Here is a 27,156-nt window from a genome sequence, read left to right as displayed (position 1 = left end):
TCTTTGTAAATATTGGGTCAGACGTTTAGGATAAAATGGCTCTTTGCTTTAAAAAGGTTGCCGATCCCCGTCTTATACTAGCTCCACAGGTCCCTATGGGAGTGTCGCCACTTTTTTTTTCTACTGCAATGCAGCGTAAGCACACAGTGCGACACTAATAAATCTCCACGTCAAACACGGTCATCACTGAGCAGTACATAGTCTTGTGAATTGAACAAAGCATAGAAGCAAAGAATTTGAATCGAGGATTTTTTGTAATTATATATGAGAAGTTATTCGAGCTTCTCCATGAATCGTTGCAGCCATAATTCAGAGCCTTTGCTGCTGTAACTCGCTCTGTCAGATCTCGGCTTCTGGATCTGAAAATGCCCAAGTTTGAGCTACTATAAATACGGATTAGTCGCTAAATCCACTTACTAGAATAACACCCCTGGCTTTGTATACCTTAGTTCATGTTATATCAAAGTTTTCATTCAGGTTAATAATCAGCCACCGTTCCCTAGTTCATTGGCCTCTAATCAGGAAAAAAAATCGCCATGCGATCCAGCCTTTGCCACAGTTCAGGTGTGTCGGGCGTGTTTCAGCTACAGGTGTAAAATGAAAGTAAAAGTATGGTCAGAGACATTTAGCGTAAAGGTATAACCGCATTAATCAAAGAGTGTGCGTGTATATAAAATACTTAATGAAATTTGCCTTTCTAATGGAAGAGGTTCTTCGTGTAAGAAAAGAGCAATTCGGTACTTAAGCGCAGATGCATATCAAAAGTTTCAGCGTTATTTTGATTTTGTTCAAGTGCGTCATTACCTCTGATGGTATGTATCCCGCGAAAACAAGTCCTACATTTCGAAGGCAGTTTTATTTGTAAGTCGTTTAAATATTAAGATGAGCCTAAGAACAGGAGTTTTGGAGTACTATAACCGATATAGCAGGATATGCCTTAACATATCCTGAAGTAATTGCTTTCTAATATATGTTTTGCACTTATTATTTAATGCTTTGTTGCGATAGGGATTTTATTTATCTTATTCCTGCGGTAGGTTTCCTGCTACACGGCTCTGCTGGTCCTCTAACAGCCCGGCTGGGAGGAGCTGTACTGCTGCCCTGCTTTGTGGACAGACCCCTGCCTTTGGAGGAGCTGGAGGTGGACTGGAGAAGGACTGATTCAGACACCATCGTGCACCTATTCCAGGAGGGTCAGAGCAGACCTGAATCACAGGGGGATGCCTACAGAGACAGAGCCCACTTCTTCTCTCAGGAAATCCCCAAAGGCAACTTCTCTCTGCTGCTTGACGGTGTGAGGACTGCAGATGCAGGAGTGTACGAATGTGTGGTTTATACAGAGCAGGAGCGCCATGAATCACGGGTGGAAATACAGGAAGCAGGCAAGTGAGACTTTCTGTTTTAAGGCTTAAGACACATGGACTTGTATTATTATTATTATTTATTATTGAACCGGTGGGCTGTTTCACGAAACAGAATTTCTTGGTTAGCCGGATAACTTCTCGGATTTAAGGTAGTCTGGGCTAAATATAAGGGAACGAAAATAAAGTCAATTTTGCCCTGACTACCTTAAATCTTAAATATCAGTTATCTGGCTAAGCAAGAAATCCTCCTTCATGGAATACCCCTCTGGTCATTATGTTGTTACATGTGTAGTACAGTGTAATCACTCTTGGAGACAGCTTAATTGACATTGTTTTATCTTAAATTTTATCACTGATGTGAAGTTTTTATATTACCTGCAGTTTTTTACCAGCAAACAAAAATCACAAAAATCTTTCATCTTACAGGTCTCTGATTTTAAAAGTGATAAATTAAATATTAAAATGGAAACTGCCCAAATTATCTGAGTTTCATCCCTAAACAGGAAGGAAAAACACACAGAAGTCAGGTTGCCAGGTTGTATAAAACTTCCTGTTTTTGTTCCAGAGCGGCTGGTGGTGACGGGTGCAGATGAGCCTGTCTGTGCACATGCTGGAGAGGATGTGACTCTCAGCTGCTCTGTGGACACCCATGTTAATGTGTCAGAGCTTCAGGTGGAATGGAAAAAGACAGATGATGACGGTGACATCTTGGTTTTGCTGTATGCTGATGGAGAGAACAGACCAGATTCTCAGGATGGGAGATACTCTGGAAGAGCTGAATTCTTCACTGAGGAAATTCCAAAAGGAAACTTCTCAATGAAACTGAGGAAAGTCAGGACTGAAGACAAAGGAGAGTTCAGGTGTGAAGTCCACTCAGATACTGATTCTGCCAATACAACAGCCAGGATAGCAGCACTGGGTGAGTCACTGGAAGGACTGGTTTAACATGCATCTCAGCATAGTTTTGGGTGATTAAATCACGTTTTCATTCTTCTGCGGATCAGTGGTTCTGCTGTAAGCTGATCATTACCCATGTGAATAAATAGATACATACAGTAATACAATGAATGAATGTTCTACTCAGGCTTCAAATTTACTGCATGGAATATATTTTATGAGACTGGTGCAGTGAAATTTATAATAATTATATATGAGCTACATAAGTGTCAGTGAAAAAATGCTATAATATATTTTTATTAATTGTACATAACATTGCATGAATGGGTAAATACAATTAAATGGCTCTGTGTATCATTATGTGTAAATGTATTCAAACCATATATGAGAATATGAAAAATCCCATTTTAATAAATGTTTCATTTAAGGCTAGACAACTGGAATAACACAAATATGAGTTATTATAATGAGATTAAATTTCTGCTCCAGTTTGAGAATAATTGGTGGTTTGGATGTGATGATTATACTCTAACATGGCAAACAGCCGAATTTAGAAAATAAACGATAGATATGTGTTCATACTTTAGGTTATTCATCCCTGCATTGGCTGATTCTGGGGCTGTGCATCGCTGTCACACCTGCAGTCCTACTTACTGGTGCTTTATCTGTCTGGCATTTTATAAAGGAAGGTAAGTAATTTTGAAACATTTTCAATTTTAATACAATCTTTGTAAAACATGTATCATACCTAATGTGAATTACTGTGAAGTATCTGCTCTGTCATTTCTAGTAATTTCAGTTGATGTATGATTGAACTCACTTATCCTGTAAAGAGCATCTCAGGGGGCATCAGGCAGGACTGTATCTATATAGGGTGCCTGTCCATTGCAGGGCTTAACTGTGATGTAATTAACATACTTTGATCCTGTGTTTCTGAGCCAAAGCTGATGTCCTCATTCAAATTATGCTAAAAATAAAGCAGGAGCTGCATCTAGTGAGACTGACAGTCTGTATTGGGTGTCTGTAGGTGAGCATGCAGCAGAATGACCATCTGAGGATGGCTGTAGATCATTAAACTTTGCATGAACCATTATCTAATGTTAACGAGCATGTGGTTACGTCTGATCCTACTTTCTGTCTATAGGTAAAAGCAGACAGGCTCTGTTGAGTCACTGGTCACATGTCGCAGTTCCACCAATCATGGTTTGCGCAGCATTCATCCTGTGGGGTGTAACTGAAGGTGAGTCCATTAAATAGGACTTAAACGTTGTTGTATTTTGATTATAGAATGCTTTAAAAACAGAGTGATTTTAATTGTTTCTGTCATGTGAGTTTCACTATTTAAAAAAAACAACAGAGCAGCAGGGGTAAATATATTTGATTTAGGAAGATCAATGGGTACGGATGTAGGAGATAGGAATTTCCTTAGTAAACGATTGTATGAATAAGTAGGCATCAAGAAAAAAAACAATTAGTTTTTAACCAATAATAATGAGCACCTCCTGCTGGTGAACCATTCTGGGCTTTCTTGCGTTGGCTGACAGGTAGACCCCACCAAACATCCTTTTTAGAATAAGAGAGATTTTTTTGTCCTTGCGGTAGCCTCCAGGATAGGCTCCGGACCGCCAGGACCCTCAATAGTACAAGTGGTTTCAGAAAATAAATGGAATGGATGGGCGATCCACATTTTTTCAGTTCCGATCCGATTCCGATACACAACTGCCGATACCGATACAAATTCCGATACAAGAGCTCTTTTTACTTTGTTATACTTTATATATTCATTTTTTTAAGCTAGTAAATACAGATGGAAAAAATGTATGACAAAAAATATTTAATTAAGCTACTACAAACATACATAACGTACTGTTCCACCTCATTTGTTTTAAGCGTCTGTCGTGCAATTGATTGCCAAAAACTAAATATGTAAGTATAGGACGTGGATCGGTCACTCATGGCCGATACCCGATCCGTCAATTAGGTCTGGATTGGCGCCAATACCGATCCGAATATCGGTATCAGTGCATCTCTAATATTTTTTGTTAAAAGTATTAAATAATATATGTACACGATATCTTATTAAAGCAAATTTAAAAATGTACTATATAAACTAGTCAGTAGAGTAACAAAACAAGACCAAATTTACCTAGGATATACTGACAGATTTAATTTAACTGTGAAGAATAAACATCTTTAAATTAAATCTTTTATCAATGAATGTAATTGAATATATTTCAGTATGTATCCCCCACAGGGTTATTTATATTGGTAATCTAAATATTTTGTGTGGGTTTGTACAGTTACTACTTGTTTAATATGAGGATCTACTTTTCTTGATTACCTGAAGGTACAAAGAGAGCAATATACACACTTGATACAATAAACATTACATTTACAATATGAAGGAAGTGCCGCCTGCTGACTAATTATTGAATTTCAAATATAAGCAGTAAGTCATGTCGCCAATATAGCAAGATCCACTGGGAAGTTCAGTAAAACAAGAGGAATTTGTCTCAGGAAAACTGGAATCCAGTCAATGTCTAAATACTATAAGAAAAACATTGTTATCTTGTACCGCTGATGTTTCTCAGGATCCACAGAAGAGGCTGTTACTTGTGCTGTCATCAGTCTGATGAATATCCTGGTGCTGTTTATTATGGATCCAGATCCATTATATCCAGGTGTGTTTACTAATTGTCACATGTTTCATTTTGTTTCCAGTATACACTGTGAAAAGAAAGTGACGGTGTGAAAAAAAGCATAATGAATATGGCTCCATATGTGTGGAGTATGCATGTTTTCCCTGTGTCATTGTAGGACTTCCTCTGGGTACTCTGGTTTCCCCCCACAGTCCAAAAACATGTTGAGGGTATTTGGAGTTATCAAATTGCCCAAGGGTGTGAATTGTGTGTGTGTGTGCGCCCTACAATGGGTGGGCATCCCATACTGGGTTTTACATATTCAACACTGAATTGATATTTAAATTCAATTTGAATACAGTAACTGTCTGACAGTTGTTAAGGCCTGGCACATCTGAACCTTAACATAAAGGCATAGGACACCAAAATGTTACAAAAACAACTGAAGTTTATTGGTGAAAAACAGGGCGTAGAAGAAACATTTGTGTTTAGCAGAATTTGTCTATGTGAACATCAGTAAATTAAAAGGAGAAACCAAAGTGAGAGAGAAGTGCAGGTTGAGCGAATCCTCAATGTGCACAGAGTTACAAACACAAAGGGAGAGAGAACAGAGGAGCATCACATTAAAAATAATAAAACACCAGTGGCATTAATTTATGTCTTCCTCTGTATAAGCAGTTTTTTCCACTGAGTCAATCAAAAAAGCCATAAGAATAATTTCTTCAATCAGAATCTAAAATCACTGTTTATTTGATCAATGTGCAAATATAAAAAAATACAGCAATCAACAAGCTACCTTGTAATTACAGGAGAAAAATGCAATTGAGCGCACTCTGCTCTGATGCACATTAGCCCAAGCCAGATGCTTGGCATCTTTTCTTAGCTGCAAGTTCATCAGTGTTTGGGTTTAAGGTTCTGAGCTGTGGAAATTCTCAGGATAGAGTGAAGGTGTGCATCGGTGAGATGAGACCTGTGCGATGTTTTGTTCAACGCATCAAATCGCAATGTACTCGCGATTATATGGAGCATGCCCAGTAATCACCAGGGCTTTAGATGACGGGCGACACAATTGTCCGGATGCCAGCTTTTCAGAAGTATGAGAAAGTTCACTAATACGAACAACTTGGAATGCAGATTAATTGTACAGTAAAAATATTAATGAGACGTATTCTGATGCCCAAAAGTTAGTAATCTGTATAAATACATTGTATCCTTATGTTTATTAAATTCGGTTAGCGGAGCACGTCACATACTACTGTTTTGGTATATCATGGAAGCGATAAGCACTGAAGTGACACTGAGGAAAGGGACAGGGCTCAGCCAGACGTGAGTGGTGTGGCTGTACTTTTTACAGCTTAACATCCCCTACATTTATTAACCATAAGGATATGCCAAATTTTTACAGATTACTAATATTTTAGATGCACTACTAATCTGCTTTCCAAATTGTGGGCCTACGTCAATGTTTGTATAGCACTGAAAAAACTGTCGCCCAGACAAATGTTTCACCCATCTAAAGCCCTGGTGATTATTAAGCATGCACCACATAATCGCAAGTATATTTTGATGTGATGATATGCAGCCTTACCTTGATTAATGTGCTAATGCACCAGCTATCGCTGTGCAATCTAGGATTTGCAGTGCCAGTGATGTGCATGCTATATACTGGTGGGCCAGTTCAAATAGACATAAGATATTATTGCGTGGGCTGGATACCATGTACCAGGTGACCTGTGATGCAACTGAAATTCACATATTTTGTGTTTTATGATTTTAAATAAAGAAATATTTTCCAGGTATATCATGGAAAACTACATTTTTGCTTCAGAGAATAGGAAGCACCATCATCATCATGGCTCTATGCATAGGTAAGTTAAAATATTATTAATGCATATAAAACATCAACAGTAAATCAGGAGAAACTAGCAGTTTCTGGTAAAATATTAAACACATTGTCAGGGCTGACAGCATTTCAAGAATTTGTTGGAGTGAGATTCGAAGTGAGGTGGAGTTTAACCGGGAGAAGGGGTGGGGGGGGGGGGGTGGTGGCATTAGGTAAAAATATAAAGTAAGGGGCTGCATCTACATCTTTTTGTATTTACCAACATTACACATGACTTTGTAATGCTGGTTCTTTGTATTTCTTTGACACTAATACACATTTCAGTGTATTAGTGTTAGTTAGTGCCCACCCTTGTTTATGGTCACTGCACATTTTGCTTCTCTAATTTCTGTTGATCTGATGTGTTTTCAAAGTGTTCCTTTATTTTTTTGAGCACTGTATAAAAAGCCTTTTAGCAGGCAAAAAAATCTCTACATCTTGAGCAAGTGAAGAGGAAGCATCAGGTGATGGAACGCATAATAGATGTAATAAAAGTCATAGGCAAATATGGAGTTAGTTACAGAGGGGATAAAGCAGAGTCTGCTTATACACTAGAAAATACTGTGGTGAATCATGGAAACTTTCTAGAGTTCATACATGTACCTACTCAAAAGTATTATCATCTGTGCCTTCAACACATTAACAGTTGGACTGAACAAAGTAGCACCATGACACTGGTACAAAAAGTGGAGGTTCTCTTATGACTCTGCTATAAAAAGACATTGTTAAAGTTGTTGATGTCCTAAGGCAGGTAATAAAGGGCACGATTGAAGATGAGGTTAGGTGATTCTAGACAAAATGTCACTTCAATGGACCAGTGTGTAATCATTCTTGGATATGTTACAGATGTCATTTATGAGCGATAGGTGGTGAACTTTGAAAGTTCTACATGGCTACTGAAACAGACATTAGACAAGCTCAGCATAGACATTGGCACATGTGTATATAACTTCACTGATGGTGCAGCTAATATGCAGGGACACTATCAGGGGTTCTCTGCATTTCTCTCTGAGCCGACTACACAGACTCATGTCTGGTATTACCGACATATTCTCAGTCTGGTACTGGACGACACAACAGGCAGTGCTTTAGAAAGTGCGTCTCTCTTTTCAATGCTGAATGATGTTGTAGTTTTCCTCAGACATTCATATAAGCATATGCAGAGTTGGGAAGACATATATGTCTTCTGTGACATATGGCACAGAAGGCTGTGCCTAATAGGGGAAACTAGGTGGTGGGCTAAGGATCAGGCTCTCACTAAGGTCTTTGGGTGCTTTGTAATGCCCAGGATGCTTTCTTTGTTGACGTGCTGCTCACCCTAGCCTCAGATGGAGATAACAGTATGAAGCCAACAGTGAGGCTCAAAACAAAGGGATACATTAAAGTCCTTCTAAAGTATGAGAGTATCCCCCCCTCTCCAAGTACCTACAGACACAAAGAATGGATATTTTGGCAGCTCAGCATCTAAGCCTAAAAAAAATATGTCAGAGACTCTGAGGGAGTGAAAAGAGCAGCATATGAGTTTGAGAGTTGGGTCAATGAAAAGCTGCAAGACACTGGCAACTGTGAGCTAGTAATGCAGACTGCACTTCCAGAAAAAAAATGCCAGGAGAGCTTTTAGAAGACGACCCAGCTACCTCACCAGATGCTGACTTTGAAGTCAATGTCCATAATGTCATCCTGTGACAGGTAGCTTAGCGGAGGATTTCAGCTAATGCCAAACTTTCTTACGATTTTGCTTGTCTTGAACCCAAAAACTTTCCTGAAATAAGGGCAAATGGGCTTCCCAATTCAACGCTCCAGGAGATCAGCAAATGTCTGCTTAGGTTTGATGACAGCATGTAATGTGCCAACAGTAGCTAAGTCGTACAGCCCGGCATCCCAGTGGGGGAGACTGACGAAATGCCCTCTGGAAGGTTACACTGTCAGGACAGGTAGTGAAATAGTAGTAAAAGGTCAGGAGGATAGTGGTGAACTGTTATATATGGAACCAGAGACAGAACTAGACAGCAGGACCTGTTATTCCTGCAAAAACTGTGCCATTTGTCTTCATATATTCCTCTCCTAGTATAACATCTTCACAAATTCTTTCCATGTAAATGGACTGGCGTATAAGTTTCTGTTGACACTTTCAATCACTCAGGTTGCCTGTGAGGAAAGCTTCTCAACCTTAAAATTTGTTAATTGGTTATGAATCGCACTGACTCAGGAGCACTTGGAGGTCTTCGTGCTAATTTGCACAGAAAAGGAAATCCTCATGTCCGTAGACGATAAAACAGTCATAAAGTTGCAGAAACCAGTGCACTGCGTAGGCGGTTGTTGCTGCTGTTAATACCATTTGCAGATCTCATCAAAACTTGTATAATAGTGCAACATGCCTCTCTGTATGGAAGAGTGAGATACATTTTTATTTCAATTCGTCATTTATTCAATTTGTGTTTTATTTGTTGAAATACGTTACTAATAAAAAACTACAGAATAGTAAATCCTGAACTGTCACTTCATTTATCCGGTTTCCTTCACCCTGAAAAAAGTGGGCTGGTCATGGGCATAAATCTTATAAACGGAAAACTGGCTCCACTCTGGCCCTGGAGAAAGTTCGTAATGTTAATTAAAAGCAGGCTCTGCAGCCGAGCAGGGTGCAGAATATGTAGGCAATTTGCAGTATCACTTAAGCTTTCCCATCTATGACACGCTTATGAAAAGATCCCGTTCATAACATTAATTAGCTAGCTTTGCCGTAACCACCAGGACAGGAAATATTTCTTTGCTAAACTTACTGTATCTCATTAGCTGATGTGACTTGGTTAGAGCTGCATCCTGCATATTTGGAGTAGCGATAGGTTCCAGAGGTCTACACTGAAAACACACCTAACAACAAGTGTGTGGGCAGACCTTGTCACATATTAACACAAGCAGTGCACTAAACCAGCATAACCGGCATGTCGGGAAGGCTAATGTTACAGTTGGACAGAATTGTGAAATTTGCAGGAGAAATTATAAGCTTAGCATGAGAGCATGAGATCAGACTTAGTGCGGAAGAATTGGCAGCCCTGCACTGTGGTGGATCTTTGAAGATGCCATACTTCAGTGGTTTAGCATATACTACTCATTTTTCATCTAATTTCTATACAGATGGTTTTCTCGATCTCAGGGTTGCAGATTTTAAAATCAGAGCTTGATTCACACCTGAATAACCACATTACTGTATAAAAATTACAATTTTACATAGTGAAGGCACAACAGCTATTAAAATACATACATATGTGGTACAGCAGAAACGAGCATCATCCACACCTTTGCAGGACTGGAGTTTCCGACCCCTGGACCAGAACCAAATAAAAGGCAGTGATGGAGAGAAGGAGGCTGAAATGAGGGAGGAAACTGCCTTTATTTTGGCTAAGTGGCATTTGTTCCTGCTTATGGTCGCTGTGTAGCTGTGTGGAAGTATGATTTGGGGCCTGCATTAGGATAGAGTCCTTCCAGCAGCCTTGCTGCCTTTATTTTGTCTGAGTGGCATTTGTTCCTGCTTATGGTGGCTCTGCAGCTGTGTGGAAGTATGATTTGGGGCCTGCATTAGGATAGTGTCCCTCCAGCAGCCTTACTGCCTTTATTTTGACTGACTGGCATTTGTTCCTGCTTATGGTCACTCTGTAGCTGTGTGGAAGTATGATTTGGGGCCTGCATTAGGATAGTGTCCCTCCAGCAGCCTTACTGCCTTTATTTTGACTGACTGGCATTTGTTCCTGCTTATGGTCACTCTGTAGCTGTGTGGAAGTATGATTTGGGGCCTGCATTAGGATAGTGTCCCTCCAGCAGCCTTGCTGCCTTTATTTTGGCTGAGTGGCATTTGTTCCTGCTTATGGTCGCTCTGTAGCTGTGTGGAAGTATGATTTGGGGGCCTGCATTAGGATAGTGTCCCTCCAGCAGCCTTGGTACCTTTTCATAACCCATTTTAAACAGGAGCACTGAGCCCATCTGTTTATGTCCTGTGTGTCTGACATGAATTTTATGATGACTGACTCTGCTCTTACTTCATTTCAGCTCCTATAATTGAGATTTCGACTAAATATTCTGCAAGTACAGCTGGGAAAACAGCACTAGTAGTCTTTGTAGGTGTATTTTTAGTTATGATGGTCTTTATGGCTTCTATGCAATGTAAGTACATGTACAAGTCTAAAATAATCTAGTATATTTATTAGGGGTGCAGATCTCTCAATATTACACCATGAGGAGATTTCTCGTCGGAGTGAAAAGCGGTCTCGCGAAGGCGCTGCAAATCAGGTGCTGTAAGCATTTCGGCGTGTGACGAAATTACCATAGTAGATACCCCAGACACTTTTAAATCTTTTGCATGGCAGCATTTTCGGTACCTGGCGGAAAATATAAACGGCGAAAGGGTGAGAGACAAAACACGAACAATCTGTAAGCATTATAGGAAAATAATGCCGTACACAGCGGCTAACGCTGCTACTATTCAAAGCCATTTGCAGCACTATCATGGCTCTTTACTTCAATCCGGTGAAGAAAACATTAAAAAATGTTTTATGTTTGTTATTTATTTTGTTTTATTTATATTCTATTTTATGTTCAATTGAGTAGTCAAATACGGGAGAAGCTTGTCATTTCAGTTTGTGGTGAAATATTTTATAGTGCTAGATATTTGTTCTGTTCTTTACTGCATATGATGATGGTGATTAAAACATTTCACCATACATCTGCATTATTTAGCATTTTTTGTCTTTCAAATTAATCAAATAAAAGGCTGCTTTCCAGTAATATATTTCCTCTTTGAAATTTTCCTTAAAATATCTTCTCGTTCTCATGAACCCAGTATCGTGTTGCGTCTCGTCTCATGGGCTGAGTATATCGTTGCACCCCTAATATTTATATATTATTTGCTAATTGATGATTTCAGGAATACTAGGTCATGTTTAGCTATAGAAGCATTTCTTTTTTTTACATAATAGTGATTTTAATCAAATTAAGCAAATTAATTTAGTGTATTCTTAAATCTTTAACATGTGCATTATAGGATATTTGACCCTTGTTACCTGTGATTTTCCTGACGTCATGCTGACTGACCCTGTTCTTACCTCATTTCAGTTTTATTCTTTTGGATACGGGATAAATTTCTTTATGGTCGGCAATTTAGAGTTGTGCTACAGAGACTGAAGAAAATGCTATGGTCTATGTCTGTATTTCTAATAGTCATCGTTCTAGTCACAAGTAAGTCTGTTTCCAGGTTTATAAATGTATTCATTTTTAATTTTGTTTTGGAATTTATGGACTGGAAACAATCAGAATCAGAATACCTTATTAATCCCAGGGGGAAATTTTAATCACAATATTGATGAGTATGTCTGCCATGAATTTTATAATGACTCCATATTCTTACCTCATTTCAGTTGGTGTTGGTGTGATTCTTACAAAACATTTCCCTGAAAGCGCAGAAACTGGAGCATTTTTAACTGTCTTTATAGTTCCATTGATCATGTTTTTAATCCCATGTAAGTATATTGACATTTTTTTATGTACTTTCTGGTTTATTTTAGTTTGTTGCATTTACTTTGGTCATTGATGTATCTTAAATATTGGGTGAGTATAGAGTATAGAGCTGTTTCTTTTCATACTGTAATAATTATTTATTTAATGTTGTGAAGCTTGACCATTTTTTAATATCTGCTTTTCATTATTAATGTATAAATATTATGTGATGTATCATGTCCCACCCAAACACATTTAATACAACACATTTTAATCTGCCTCTTAACCTGCGATGCTCTTTCAGTAACACAATGGGATTCAAACCCACATCCACCAGGTGACAGCACTGTGCAGGGTTTTAAAAACAGGACCTCTGAATACATGATTGATTTATGTGTTTGACACACATTTTATGACTAATGATGTTTTTACCTCCTATCAGTTGGTGGGTTTGGGATTTTACTGAAATCCCAAACCCACCGTTACAGAAGGTGCTCTGCAGATCAACAATGGCAACTATTCTGGAGATTATTTGATTTATTCCGAAGTAAGTATATTCTCTAGGTACTCTACATATTACTATTACTTTTTAGATCCCTGTTATTTCAGGAACCCTGGACCAGACTTAGGTATAAAGGTGTTTATTTTTACACTGTACTACATCAAACAAACATCTGAACCGTGAGAATTTTCCTAACATCCCATAATTTTCTGTCAGCTTATCCAATGGGGAGGCTTGGAGCCCCTCCCAGGAAGCACAGACAGGGGAATTCCAGCCCATCGTAGGGATTTTCATAACATGGATTCTTGTTTTGTTGGTTTTGCATCCATCCATCCATCCATCCATTATCTCCTGCTTAATTCGAGGTTGGGTCGCTGGGGCAGCTGTCTCAGCAGGGAAACCCAGACTTCCCTCTCCCCGGCCACTTCGTCCAGCTCCTCCGGGGTAATCCCGAGGCGTTCCCAGGCCAGCCGAGAGACATAGTTCCTCCAGCGTGTCCTGGGTCTTCCCCGGGGCCTCCTCCCAGTGGGACATGCCCGGAACACCTCACCAGGGAGGCGTCCAGGAGGCATCCTAATCAGATGCCCGAGTCACCTCATCTGGCTCCTCTCAATGCGGAGGAGCAGCGGCTCTGCTCTGAGTCCCTCCCGAATGACCGAGCTCCTCATCCTATCTCAAAGGGAGAGCCCAGCCACCCTGCGGAGGAAACTCATTTCGGCCGCTTGCACTCGCGATCTCGTTCTTTCGGTCACTACCCACAGCTCGTGACCATAGGTGAGGGTAGGAACGTAGATCGACTGGTAAATCGAGAGCTTCGCCTTTTGGTTCAGCTTTCTTCACCATGACAGACCGATGCAGCGCCCACATCACTGCTGACGCCGCACCGATCCGCCTGTCGATCTCCCACTGCATCGTCCCCTCACTCGTGAACAAGACCCCGAGATACTTAAATTCCTCCACTTGGGGGAGGACCCCATCCCCAACCCGGAGAGAGCATTCTACCCTTTTCCGGCTGAGGACCATGGTCTCGGATTTGGAGGTGCTGATTCTCATCCCAGGCGCTTCACACTCGACTGCGAACTGTCCCAGTGAGAGCTGAAGGTCACGGTCCGATGAGGCCAACAGGACCACATCATCTGCAAAAAGCAGAGACCTCACTGGAAACGAGTCCAACTTATTGCCGCCCATGCGGACCAAGCTCTGGCACCAGTCATACAGGGACCGACCAGCGCTTAAAAGAAAGCCCGGCACCCCATACTCCCGGAACACCCCTGCACAGGACTCCCCGAGGGACACGGTCGAATGCCTTCTCCAAGTCCACAAAACACATGTAGACTGGTTGGGCAAACTCCCATGAACCCTCCAAAACCTTACGGAGAGTATAGAGCTGGTCCACTGTTCCACGGGCAGGGTGAAAACCACACAGCTCCTCCTGAATCCGAGGTTCGACAATCCGGTGGACCCTCCTCTCCAGAACCTCCGAATAGACCTTACCAGGGAGGCTGAGGAGTGTGATCCCCCTATAGTTGGAGCACACCCTCCAGTCCCCCTTCTTAAGGAGGGGGACCACCACTCCGGTCTGCCAGTCCAGAGGCACTGCTCCCGATGTCCATGCGATGCTACAGATGTGTGTCAACCAGGACAGCCCCACAGCATCCAGAGCCATCAGGAACTCCGGGCGGATCTCATCCACCCCCAGGGCCCGGCCACTGAGAAGTTTTTTAACCACCTCAGCGACCTCCGCCCCAGAGATAGGGGAGTACACACCCAAGTCCCCATACTCTGCTTCCACGTTGGAAGGCGTGTCGGTGGGATTGAGGAGGTCTTCGAAGTACTCCCTCCACTGACCCAAAACGTCCCGAGTTGAGGTCAGCAGCGCCCCATCCCCACCATAAACAGTGTTGATGTTGCACCGCTTTCCCACCCGGAGCCGCCAGATGGTGGACCAGAGTCGCCTCGAAGCCGTCCGGAAGTCGTTTTCCATGGCCTCGCCAAACTCCTCCCACACCCGAGTCTTTGCCTCAGCAACCGCCGAAGCTGCAACCCGCTTGGCCTGCCGGTAGCTGTCAGCTGCCTCTGGGGTCCCACAGGCTAAAAAGGCCCGATAGGACTCCTTCTTCAGCTTGATGGCATCCCTTACCACCGGTGTCCACCAGCGGGTTCGGGGATTGCCGCCACGACAGGCACCGACCACCTTAGGGCTACAGCTTCGGTCAGCTGCCTCCACAATGGAGGCACGGAACATGGCCCATTCGGACTCAATGTCCCCTGCCTCCCCCGGGACATGGGAGAAGTTCTGCCGGAGGTAGGAGTTGAATCTCCTCCTGACAGGGGATTCCGCCAGACATTCCCAACAGTCCCTCACTATACGCTTGGGCCTACCAGGCCTGGCCGGCTTCCTCCCCCACCAGAGGAGTCAACCCACCACCACATAGTGATCGGTTGACAGCTCCGCCCCTCTCTTCACCCAAGTGTCCAAGACATGCGGCCGCATGGTAACACTTTACTTAAGCCCACGTGTTTAGTAATATATAAACATATTCATAACAAATTATAATGTAAACATAAACACATATATTAAGCATTATAACCATGGCTATAAATATTTATCAAAAGGCACAACACATTATACCCATGTTTATTATGTAATATGAATGCTTTTTGAAGCTTTCATCTATAATGCACTATAGGGAACATTATTATGCATTGTGAATGTGTTTATAAATTACTAAAAACATGGCCTTAAGCAGAGTTGGGTAATTCAGGTCCAGAGAGTAAAACTCCAGACTGGGATTTTGTTTCAACCAACCAGTTAATTACTCTGTGACTGTGACTCTTTCTGCTGAACTGGTTGGTTGAAACAAAATCTTGGTCTGGACTTTTACTCTCTGGACCTGAATTACCCAACTCTGACTTAAGTAAAGTGTTACCAAACAGCCCATATACAGTATATCATGCATAAAGAGACAAAAAATTAAATGCTTTAAATATGTATATATTACACTATAACCAATATGGTGATGTACATTGGTTTTTTGCTGTTATACTGCGGTTAATATATTTGTATGTTAGTTCCAGTTATATTCTATTTTCTATTTATAATTTTTATATATTTATTTTTTTACGCTCGCTGCCAGGCCGATGGGGAGCAAAAAATGCAACGAAATTTCGTTCTGATGTGCACTAACCGGTGTATTTGCAATAAAAGTGGCTGTTCTATTTTATTCTATATTGTTTAATGACATCATAGTCATTTGCATGCTTACCAGATTGTTTTTGAATCCACAGATGTTAAAAGGTTACCCATTGAGTCAGCAGGATGTTTTTATTGAAGTGATGCATGTCCAGCAGGCAGATTTTCTTTGGACTTGAGCCATTCAATTCTGATTAGCCCAGGAGCTCTGTGCTGTGTCTAATCTGGTCTGTTTTACACTTACAGGTTTAAACATGATGTTTAATATGCAGATCCTTACACTTTATATCCAGCTTATTGCCTGGATGCAAGACACATTTTTACCGGGTAAGTTTTCTTTTAATTAAATGCAGGTTTGTGATATTGTCAGTAAATATATTTAATTAGTTCTCTACATTCTACGGAAGTCTGTAGAGGACATGCATAAACTTTTTTTTTCTTTTCATTATCTCGAGATCGCAACTTATTTTTCTTGTGATCTCGACATGACCCATGTCACTTTCCCATGATCTCGAGGTTTAGTATTATCCTCATGGACGAATGCATCAGATTTGACTTTGATCATGGATTGTCAGAATCAGAATTCAATCACATGAAATTGTACGGAACCGCATTTGCGCCACATAAAAAACAGTTGAGATAACAACTCATAGTTATGACTTAGTAAGTCAAAATTATGAGATGCTTCTGTTAAAAAGATATTATAGCCCAAAAACTTAATATTTATTATGAGGTGCGAGCTGTGTATATAAAGCAGTGTCACTGGTCTAGGTTATCTCGTAATTATGACTTAATATCTCAACTGTTTTTATTTTATGTGGCAGAAACAGGCTTCTGTAAAAACTGAGACATTAACCATATTTAAGTTTAATTTCATAAATATAACTAAGTCTGTGAAAGTGGATTCAATGGGGAATTTGTGCACTACCAATGTGTTGTAACATTTGCTTTCTGATTTCAGAATATTTTATTCCGATTACAGTAGCTTCTTTCGGTATATGTGCATGCTTTTTTACCAAAATATTTCTGCACTCATTCAGACATTTCTGTAAGTATTTGATATACTCATTTGAACTCATCTGAAGTTTATTTACTTGTCTACTTATAACTATCCTTCAGTGGAGACTTATTATGTTTTGTTAATCGTATGATTTTATCATTTTGGTTTCTAAAGTGTTTTAGCGCTGTACAGTATAGTGTCTTCGTTCTTCTTTCAGGATTCAGTCTAAGTGAAAGTAACATTTGCTGATCATTTCTGTCGCTATGCTCATTATGTGTTTTTAACCATAGTAATAGATCTCAATTGCACAGTTACTAGGGTGTGGTGCCAGTCAGCGTTTCATCCAGTTTTTATGCTGAATGTTTGCTTAGCATTTTGGCTGGTCAATGTTTAAAAGACAGGCTGTTTGGGTACTTTAGTGACTCCATGTGTGTGAGTGCCCCCAGATGGTGTAACACCTTCCCATCACCTCTGTACTTCCTCTGATACACTCTGAGTCAATGTGAATACAGGTATCTCCTGTTTAACGTTTGCATAAGGTTCTGTAAAACAGGACATGAAAAGATTTAGATGTTGATCGAATATTACCATACTTAGAAAGTTTAGGCTACTCTGCCCTGCCAAAATATAAGGTAACTACTGTACTAAGTAGTTTAGATACTTTGTAGATAGTGCTGTATTTTAAATTTTATTGTGGATTATTAGAGCACAATATGAAAACATTTAGTACAGTACAATACTGTAACATTGTATGTCAGGCAGCGCCGTATAGTACAGTGTCTTTGTTGGCTGACAACACTATCTACAGTCTCCCGGCTCTCTACCTAGAACATGCCCGCACGTTTTAAAAAACAGGGTACATGAGCTCTGCTCTGTGTGTGAGGAAGGGTTAGAGTATATGAGCTCTGCTCTGTGTGTGAGGAAGGGTTAGGGTACATGAGCTCTGCTCTGTGTGTGAGGAAGGGTTAGAGTATATGAGCTCTGCTCTGTGTGTGAGGAAGGGTTAGGGTACATGAGCTCTGCTCTGTGTGTGAGGAAGGATTCATCATCTTGGTTTAAATTGGGGATAGCCAGAAAGGGCCGCTGTGTATAAAATGATGTTTTACCGAAAAATGAAGAAAGGAAAAATATTTATTAAAAGCTTGTTTTATGTTATGTGTATTTAATCCAGGATTTTCACAATTTGATATTTTTTTTAGATCTGATTCAGAAGATCCTTCTGTGTATTTTATTCTTGCTGCACCTAATATTAAGTTCCCTGTGTCTAAGTCTGATTTTAGAAAATGACAAAGGTAAGGAAAACCTAACAGTTCACTTACAGTCAAATTTAGAAATGTATTACTCTGTATTATTATCTCCCAAGATGGTGCTATCCCACGGCGATGTGCTAAGAGTTGCTCACTTCCTACTGTGTCTTTATGTTGTTTTTTAGCATTTTCATACACGTAGCTTGATGTTTTATTGTCTATGGCCGTTGTTCCAGCAAGGCCTGTTATTCCTGATTTACCTGGGGAAATAGCTTGAAATGCTACAACAAGAACAAACACTTGTCAGACCCGGTGTTCTGAAATTTCATCCTACCTATGATGATGTCCTACACAAGATAACTGTGCATACACGCAACAGATCCTTTGCTAATTCATGTATGCCCATACAGGCGCGGACTTACCGTAAGGCCAGGATAGACAGCCTCCTGGGGCCCCATAATGACAGAATTTCTAGAAGTTACATTTAAGGATATAACATAATGCAGTCATTTAAATGATAGCAACGTGTATGTTAATCGCATTTTTAGTGAGAATTTTCAGGATAGACAAAGTTGCCCCCTGACATTTACTCAGTTGCATCCTACAGCAAAGCCCAGGTTTGCAGAGAGTTTACAAAGGATCAAAGGAATCTCATTATTGAAAGGTATCAGGTATCAGAAGGGTACAAAAAAATTCCACGGCATTAGATATACCGTGGAACATAGTGAAGACAGTCATCAAGAAGTGGAGAAAATGTGGGACAACAGTGACCTCATTGATAACTGGATGTCCCTCCAAAATTGATCAAAAGACAAGACAAAAACTGGTCAGGGAGGCTGTCAAGAGGCCTACAGCAACTGCAAAGGAGATGCAGGAAGTTCTGGCAGGTACTAAGTATGTACTACAAGTGACAACAATCTCCCATATTCTCCATATGTCTGGACTATTGGGTGGGGTCGCAAGACGGAAGCCTTTTCTTACAAAGAGAAACATCCAGGCCCGGCTAAATTTTGCAAAAAAAATACATCAAGTCCCTCAAAAGCATATGGGAAAATGTGTTTATGGTCTGATGAAACCAAGGTTGAACTTTTTGGCCACAATTATATAAGGTATGTTTTAAAAGCATCATGCTTTGGGGTTGTCTTTCTTCAGCTGGAACTGGGGCTTCAGTCAAGGTGGAGGGGACTATGAGCAGTTCCAAATACCAGTTAGTTTTGGCCCAAAACCTTCAGGTGTCTGCTAGAAAGCTGAAGACGAAGACGAATTTTACTTTTCAGCATGACAACGACCCCAAGCACACATCCAAATCAACAAAAGGATGTCTTCACCAGAAGAAAATTAAAGTTTTGGAATGGCCCAGCCGGAGCCCAGACTTAAATGCAATTGATATCTGTGGGGTGACCTGAAGAAAAGTGTTCTCCCATTCCCTCTGTCCTCCTGGCTAACCTCCAGTCTCTGAAGAACAAGCCAGACGAGCTACACTGCTGTATCAGCTCTCAAAGGGACCTTTGGGACTGCAGTGTGTTCTGCTTTACTGAGACCTGGCAGTAACCAAACACTCTGCACAGTGCCATTCATCCTCGGGGCTTCACTGTAACCGCTCAGACACACCACAAACAGTTCCCTGTCCACTGTTCCCGCCTCCAAAGTCTCAAAACACTGTCGAGCAAGCAAGAGTTGTGCAGACGAGAGCGCATAGAGAGTGTCCAATGGGCGCGAGCATGTAGTGAGGATGGGTTTTCTGTTCACGAGAGCATATTCCTGTGGGTTTTGAGACTAAACAAATGCCATAGAGCAGTGTTTAGCCAAGCAGCAAGTAGTATAAGCTAAAGCCCACAGTCAGCGCCGTAGGAAGCACAGTAAAGCACCCGCGAAGACAAAGCCAGCAAAGCAGCAGCAGCGCAGCAAAGCAGCAGCCAATAAGATCCTGCAGACAGAAAAAATATTCATAATAATTGTAAAATAAATACCTACTCATAGTGGAACTGAATATCCAAATAGCGAACCTGTGATGATACACTCTAGCCTACAACCAGGAAACACTACAGCCATTCAAAGTTGCGACCTATATCACACTAAAAATAGCTTAATCATTATCACTTCCAGTACCCCCAAATTCCCCCTTAGACTTCTCCCCAAATATACTCACCTGCCTTGCATGCAAGCAGGTTAAACTGCAAGAATCACCAGACTCACTTTCTGGCTATTATACTCCCTAGACAACAAACCAGGTAAATAAACTAAGCACACCAAACACTGGCTAAAATTACTAATAACATGAATGATACATACCAAACAACCTTCACAGCACCTGACATGCAGGCTAACAAAACCCAGCTTGCACATAACGTGAGTTGGCGGCATTTGTGTAACCACGAACACCTGCACTCTTAAAGGAGAGCCTGTTCCGCCCCCACCTTTACCCAAATTAAGGGTCATGCTACCACAGTAAGGTTACCAGGGCAAGCCCAGAAGTGTAAACGATAAACCATTTCTTTTAGATTTTGCTTAATGATGCCGTTTTGACAGAAAAACAATGTAACGTGGTATGTCTCAGTGAGTGAGCTGCTGTCCCATTCCAATTTATACCATTTCGAGCCCTTGCAGCCTCTCGCACTCAGTCACCAACCAGATGACGTCAGTTAAGTCTGTGAGGGTTTAGGACTGATGCTCTGGGAGGGGGAACATTGAGATTTGGCCTGTGTTTCCACTCACATCACCATTTTGGGATGGACCACAGAAATAAAACCTCCAACACAAATGGATGAGCTTTTACAATCTTTATTGCAACTAAGTGTGCACACTTACCTCAGTAACAAAAGTTTAACTAAATCCTGACAATACAGAAACCACATCATAATGAATTATTATAAATTATCAAAAAAATGTCCAGGTGAATTGATAGGGAGTGGGGAGGACAGCTTTACCCCAGGCCTACTTGTGCATCATGCCTGGCAGCCATCAGATCACAGACATCTTCAGACTGTCCCTGTCCTTGTGCACTGTGCCCTTGTGCTTTACGGAGCAGGCAGTAAAAAAAAATGTTCTTTAGTCATACTTTTTGTCAAGCGGTGAAAAGCGCAGGTGATTCAAATGATGTTTTAATATGAATTTTCTGATATGCTTGTGCATGTAATTATTGATGTTAGAGGAACAGTAATGTGTTCAAATCATTAATAACCTCTGTTGTTCTCCCAAAGTTTTGACATCAGAACCACCTGTAAAGATCTGCGAGTTTGTGTTCATCTACATTCTTACTGTTACATACAATGATCACTGGGATCGGGATGAACACCTTGGTAAAAACTTTTTTTTTTTAACAGCTTTTAAGCATAAATTTTCAAATCTGTTTGTGTGTCATTAATACTCTTGTAAAATAAAAGGTTTTAAATGTATCTTTTTTGTATTTGATATGTTACATTTAAAATATAAAATTTCAAAATTGAATAAAATGAGTATTTAAATGTTTAAATAATGAAAAACCAAATTATACATGCATGACTAATGCTTCTCTCTCTACCTTTCAGCCAAACCCCGTAAATATGTATATTTCTCAGGGGCTTTTGGTCTCCCTCTCGTGAATTCTGTTGCCCTGGCTGTAGCATTAAAATTCAAAGCAGGTAAATACACTAGAACTTTGAGATGTTTCTCCTGCATGTTCTTTGATTAAGTAAACTTCCCTTAAATTAATGCAACTAAATTGTACAAACCCTTTAGGAAATACTATATGGAGTCCTGTGGCTTAATATCTGTTAGTTACTGCTCATTTACTGACCTCAGTTCTCAGTGATTTTTGTGATCATGTCATTTCAGACACAGGAAAACAGCCACAGGATCTACGGCTGATTGTCCTGATTTCTGGGTCTGTCTTCCTCTTTGGCTGGTTTGTTATACAGATGTCTGCATACTGTAAGTATAACACAGATATGATGCATAACTTACCATAAATGCTGAATATGTGTAATGGGACTTTTCCAGCATGTTGAAAACAATGTATTCAAAAACCAGTTCTCACAGAATTTTATGTCTTACGTTTTCAGTATTTAACCTTGATGAATATTATATCACTTTTAACCAGAAAATGTTATTTACTGACCACAATGTGCAGCTCAGGACATAATATTTAATAACACTGCTGCATTAATTCTTTTGAGCTTTTTTTGTTCTTAATTTATGATGCTGTTTCAGTGGTGTAGGACTATAATGGCCTCCTGCCTGGTAGGGGGCACTAAGGCTGTAACCGGGAGCTCTGACTATTACAAATGAAGACAGATGATATAATTCACTGTCAGTAATTATAATTATATAGTAGGGGTGGAGCCGAACCCGAATACGGTATTCGGAAAGGTACAAATAACGTGTTTTTTACGAAGACTTATTTCGAACAAATACTTAAAAAAATATTTGTATTCGGGAACAAGAAAAACTTTATATCAAAAAGCTGCGCTTCCTCATGAGACCGCAGTGCATGCCCAGATGAGTGAGTGAGTGAGTTCAGGAGTCGGGGGGGGAGTAAAAGAGGTGACTGACACAGGCTGCTCCACACAGCAACAGAGAAGGCTCGGCTGAGTGAAAAAAGACTTAACTGCATCACTATTTTTGTAGAATAGATTTTTGTACCTTAACTGGGTTCCGGAGGCAGCTTATAACTTTCGGGAAGTGGAGTTTGATCGGGAGATTATTCCATTACGCTGCATTATTGACGCCTGCAGTCGGGTTTTCTCATGTTCGCTCTGTTTACGTAGCTCTGTTAGCTCGGTAATTTAGACAATAGGGAGGCTGTTGACAGAGTAACGTTAGCGTTCGGTTAAAAAGGTTAAAACAATGCTTGTGTAGTTGTGTCAAATTGTAATTTTCTTTCGATCTGATTGGTTCGACTTTTAAGAAATTCGAGTTCTAATGAGTTTGAGAACTGAGGTACCACTGTATATTGTTACATTATCAGTCACATTGATGTCTTGCTATTCAGAGCTCCAAAACAGTTTATTGCATCACTGTTTATCTATTTTTATTTACAGACTTGGCAAGAAAAGAATTGTGAGTAGACTTTTTAACAGTGAATAACATGTACTGGTTGTTTTTAAGAATAAAATCTATCCATCCACCCATCATGGTGAGTCTGGCACCTGTACGGTGCACAAGCTGTGAGGTGCCAGTGTTACCCACTGAGTCACTATGCTGTGCATATTATAGGGAAAAAAGAGACAAACTTTTTTATTATATTTTGTAGAATCTATGTTAAATATAATTATTATGGTTGCCGTCTATTAGCAAATAAATTATATAAAATGTTACAATCACTCTTTGTTAAATATTAAAACATTCAGTCGGTTGTTGCAGTTCAGCTCCATAATCCTGCACTTGTATGGGAATTATACCCAGGGGCCTCGGAAACGTGGGGGATGTGTCCCTCAGTATTTAATTTGGCTTCATTTATCCCTGCCAATAAACAGTGTAAATTACTGAATTGTGCCCCCCACCCCTAATTTCAAACTCTCTCTCCATACACTTAGTTGAAATTCTGTTTGTAATGAATTAGAGCGGTCACTAATTATATCAATAATAGAGTAATCTACTGATTAATTTGACCATTTGTCAAGAAATTTTTAAAATAATAATATAATATAATTATTGGATTTAGGCATGAGGCAGGAACCAACCAGCCATTGCAGGATGCACATTTAGTCACATGGAAAATTTAGGCACTCCAATTCACCTAAAGTTGCATGATTTTGGACAGTGGAAGGACTGGAGGATCCATCGAAAAGCCGCCCACACACAGGGTGAAGATGCAAACTCAACACAAATTATTGACTGTGTTGCTCTGATAGACTTTGTTTTGCTTCTTGTTCTTGTTTGTTTTGCTTTTTTTACACAGTCATAGGAAACAATTTTAATGATGGTTACTTTTCAAAATTAACTAGTATGCGAAACCAATAAATAAATGTACAGTTTAGCGCCACTGCTCTTACATGAGCTTTCCATGCTCTCTCTCTCTCCCAGACAATCATCATTCTTATCCTTGCTGTTATACTCGCTCATAGACCGTGTGGTGCATAGGGTTGGGCATTGTTCAGAATATTTCGATACCAGTACCAGAATGATACCTTGATTTCCATTAGGGCTGCACGATTTATCGATTTCAAATCGAAATCGCGATTTGAAACAAGTCGCAAAGATCACGATTTAGGATATACATTATACAGCACGTCGGACCCAGGGTTTAAAACTGCTGTGAGAATAGTTTTACAAATTCATGCCATGCTCCCTGTGTGACAGTCATTCTCACCAATCACAAGCGCCCTGCTTCTCGCGTGCCAGTCATGCTCACCAATCAGAAGTGGCCCAAGAAGGTGTATAGGCCCACAAACAGCAAACACGTGACACCCAAGGAAAATGTTACATTCGCAGTACAGAAAAATACTGATTCCGTTACTGAGCTATAAGTGAATTGCCTTCCTATTTCATGGTCCGAGATTGTTTCAGAAAGGTCCTATCATCAATAGAACCAGCAAGCTCCTTTTAAACACCAGTTGCAATATTCTTCAGTGTATCATACCCAGTGTTGGGTAAGTTACTTTAAAAAAGTAACTAATTACTAATTACTTAATCAATGTTGTATTTAAAATACTTATCTAATTACTGTGTCTGAAAAGTAACTTAATTACTCAATAAATAATTTAACTAAATACTTCTTAAAATCCCTATAAACCTTCAGTGGACAAACAATAGAAATTAAATTCTTTAAATAATAAATAATTTTTAAAAAATGACATGAGTCAAACATGAAATAGTTTAGCCTTTTACCTTTCTGAATCATCTTTATTACATTCTATAAAAAAACATTCTATAATAATAAATCTTTTAGTAAGAAATGTAACCTTCTTCAGGTAAGAAACACATAACAAAATAACAAAAAAATATTATTCTTTAACATATCTGAATAACAAAAAAGCTTAACTTAAGAAATGTTAACATGAAACATGAAACTTACTTTCAAAGCAATGAGTACCATATTCATACGTAATGTATGTAATCATGTCATGTGTTTCAACAAAGTGAAGTTAACTGTAACCTTTAGTTAGCAAACAGAATTCCTCTGAAACTTCCTCAAACCAATGAGCACCATATTTCATGCATACTGTATGCACTCATATGTTTTCCAAAAAACTTTTTGTACTACTTAGCTGCTTTGTTTTTGAAAAAGTGGTTGTATCTCATTAATGTAAGTCTCTCAAAGCGTTCACTTGACAGCCTGTTCCTTCTGGGCGTAAGCACAAGATTGCCCAGGCTAAAAAGCCTTTCGACTGGTACGCTTGATGGTGTGGCTGTGTTGTGCCTCAGTGAAATGGCCTTAATCCTGGGAAACTGGCTAAGAACACCCAGCTCAGACCCAGCAGATTTCAAATATTCCATCACCTCTGTTTCAGCAGAGTAGGTACAGTCGTCCTCCAAAAATTAACAAAAGTCATCAGTGGAGTCTGCAGGTTTCTTGTGATCTTGAGCATGTTGTTGGTCTTCAAGAGACACATGGGAGGTATTTTCTGCAAAAAATAAAATTAAAATGAAAATGATAAAAAGAAAATACAGTCTCCACTTTGCCATTTACTTCCCAAAGTCTGTGCGTAAAAATCCTGCACAAATTAAAATTTAAATGAAATAGCACTATTTGCATTTTAATTTTCCACTCATGTACAGTATGAGTCAGATGTGAAAAATTGAAAAATAAAATTAAAAACCCTTTTTGTCTTTTCATTTTCCAGTTTGACTTTTCATTTCCTACTTTGGCTTTTCATTTTCAAGTTCACTACATGCAAATATATGTTAATCGGAGCGGGGCGGTGGGCGGAGCTACTGATCACTGCTGCGCTTCTCAGTGCGTTTGCCGATTCCTTTCTTCTTGTGTTTCTTGCCTGTGTCGCCCAAACTAATGGCAAAGTCACACGCGGCTTAAGTTAGCTACTAGCTACAGCTTCCGATTCATTTAGCTTCTTATTCGTAGCGTCTAATTTCGGGGCTTAAGTTGGAAATACAAAATAACGTATGAATAAAAGGTTTGAGAACGTATATTTATTTCGTAGAAGAAAGTCTATGGAGGGCTAAGAGTGCCAAAATTAAATAAATAAATACACCAATAATTAATTAATTAAATGTGCCATGAATTGTTTAAAATGGGAAATAAAAATATTGTTAATTAAATGTGCCATGAATTATTATCTACCATTAGAAATAAAATCATTATTAATTAATTACATGTGTCATTTACAATTATTTCACTATTTATTTAATTTTGGCACTTTCACCACATCATGAATTAATTTTATCTGTCACTGCGGGTCAAGAAGAAAGGAATCGGCAAACGCACTGAGAAGCGCAGCAGTGATCAGTAGCTCCGCCCACCGCCCCGCTCCGATTAACATATATTTGCATGTAGTGAACTTGAAAATGAAAAGCCAAAGTAGGAAATGAAAAGTCAAATTGGAAAATGAAAAGACAAAAAGGTTTTTAATTTTATTTTTCAATTTTGAACATGAGTGGAAAATTAAAATGCAAATAGTGCTATTTCATTTTAATTTTAATTTGTGCAGGATTTTTACGCACAGACTTTGGGAAGTAAATGGCAAAGTGGAGATTGTATTTTCTTTTTATCATTTTCATTTTAATTGTATTTTTTGCAGAAAATACCTCCCATATACTTTTACCTTTAGAAGATAAATTAATAAAATTAAATAATGATATTCATTTAATTCGTTTAATTATTTTTCAATGTAACGCAAGTACATTACAAGTAACTGTATTTAAAATACCTACAAATGAACAGTAATCAGTTACTCTACTTTTTCAGTGGAAAAGTAATTTAATTACAGTGTTACACACAACACTGATCATACCTTTGGTTTTTGTTAGTAGGCAATAGCATTAGTATACCGCTAACCCATCAAAAC

General features: G+C 39.6%; 1 protein-coding gene across 3 annotated transcripts in view; it reads left to right on the top strand.

The window, feature by feature from the left end:
• The first annotated feature begins 579 nt into the window (after positions 1–579).
• Positions 580–27,156, top strand: part of LOC111833789 (uncharacterized) — a 40,535-nt gene continuing 13,958 nt past the window's right edge. For 2 of the 3 annotated variants that reach the window (XM_072718689.1, XM_072718688.1), the window contains exons 1-18: positions 580–812; positions 1,038–1,382; positions 1,930–2,283; positions 2,849–2,950; positions 3,406–3,501; positions 4,853–4,942; positions 6,697–6,768; positions 10,827–10,940; positions 11,889–12,011; positions 12,191–12,292; positions 12,712–12,816; positions 16,211–16,291; positions 16,926–17,012; positions 18,164–18,256; positions 21,412–21,510; positions 21,739–21,831; positions 22,025–22,120; positions 23,230–23,248. In XM_072718689.1, coding sequence (XP_072574790.1) covers positions 752–812; positions 1,038–1,382; positions 1,930–2,283; positions 2,849–2,950; positions 3,406–3,501; positions 4,853–4,942; positions 6,697–6,768; positions 10,827–10,940; positions 11,889–12,011; positions 12,191–12,292; positions 12,712–12,816; positions 16,211–16,291; positions 16,926–17,012; positions 18,164–18,256; positions 21,412–21,510; positions 21,739–21,831; positions 22,025–22,120; positions 23,230–23,248 — 2,132 coding nt within the window. In that variant the 5' untranslated portion in view covers positions 580–751. The remainder of the gene's footprint in view (positions 813–1,037; positions 1,383–1,929; positions 2,284–2,848; positions 2,951–3,405; positions 3,502–4,852; positions 4,943–6,696; positions 6,769–10,826; positions 10,941–11,888; positions 12,012–12,190; positions 12,293–12,711; positions 12,817–16,210; positions 16,292–16,925; positions 17,013–18,163; positions 18,257–21,411; positions 21,511–21,738; positions 21,832–22,024; positions 22,121–23,229; positions 23,249–27,156) is intronic. The other variant, XM_072718690.1, reaches the window with a different exon arrangement.

This window comes from Paramormyrops kingsleyae, chromosome 12, assembly GCF_048594095.1.
Source record: "Paramormyrops kingsleyae isolate MSU_618 chromosome 12, PKINGS_0.4, whole genome shotgun sequence".
Lineage (NCBI taxonomy): Eukaryota > Metazoa > Chordata > Actinopteri > Osteoglossiformes > Mormyridae > Paramormyrops > Paramormyrops kingsleyae.
Note: the sequence above shows the minus strand (reverse complement) of the source record. Positions and strands in the feature narration are given on the sequence as shown.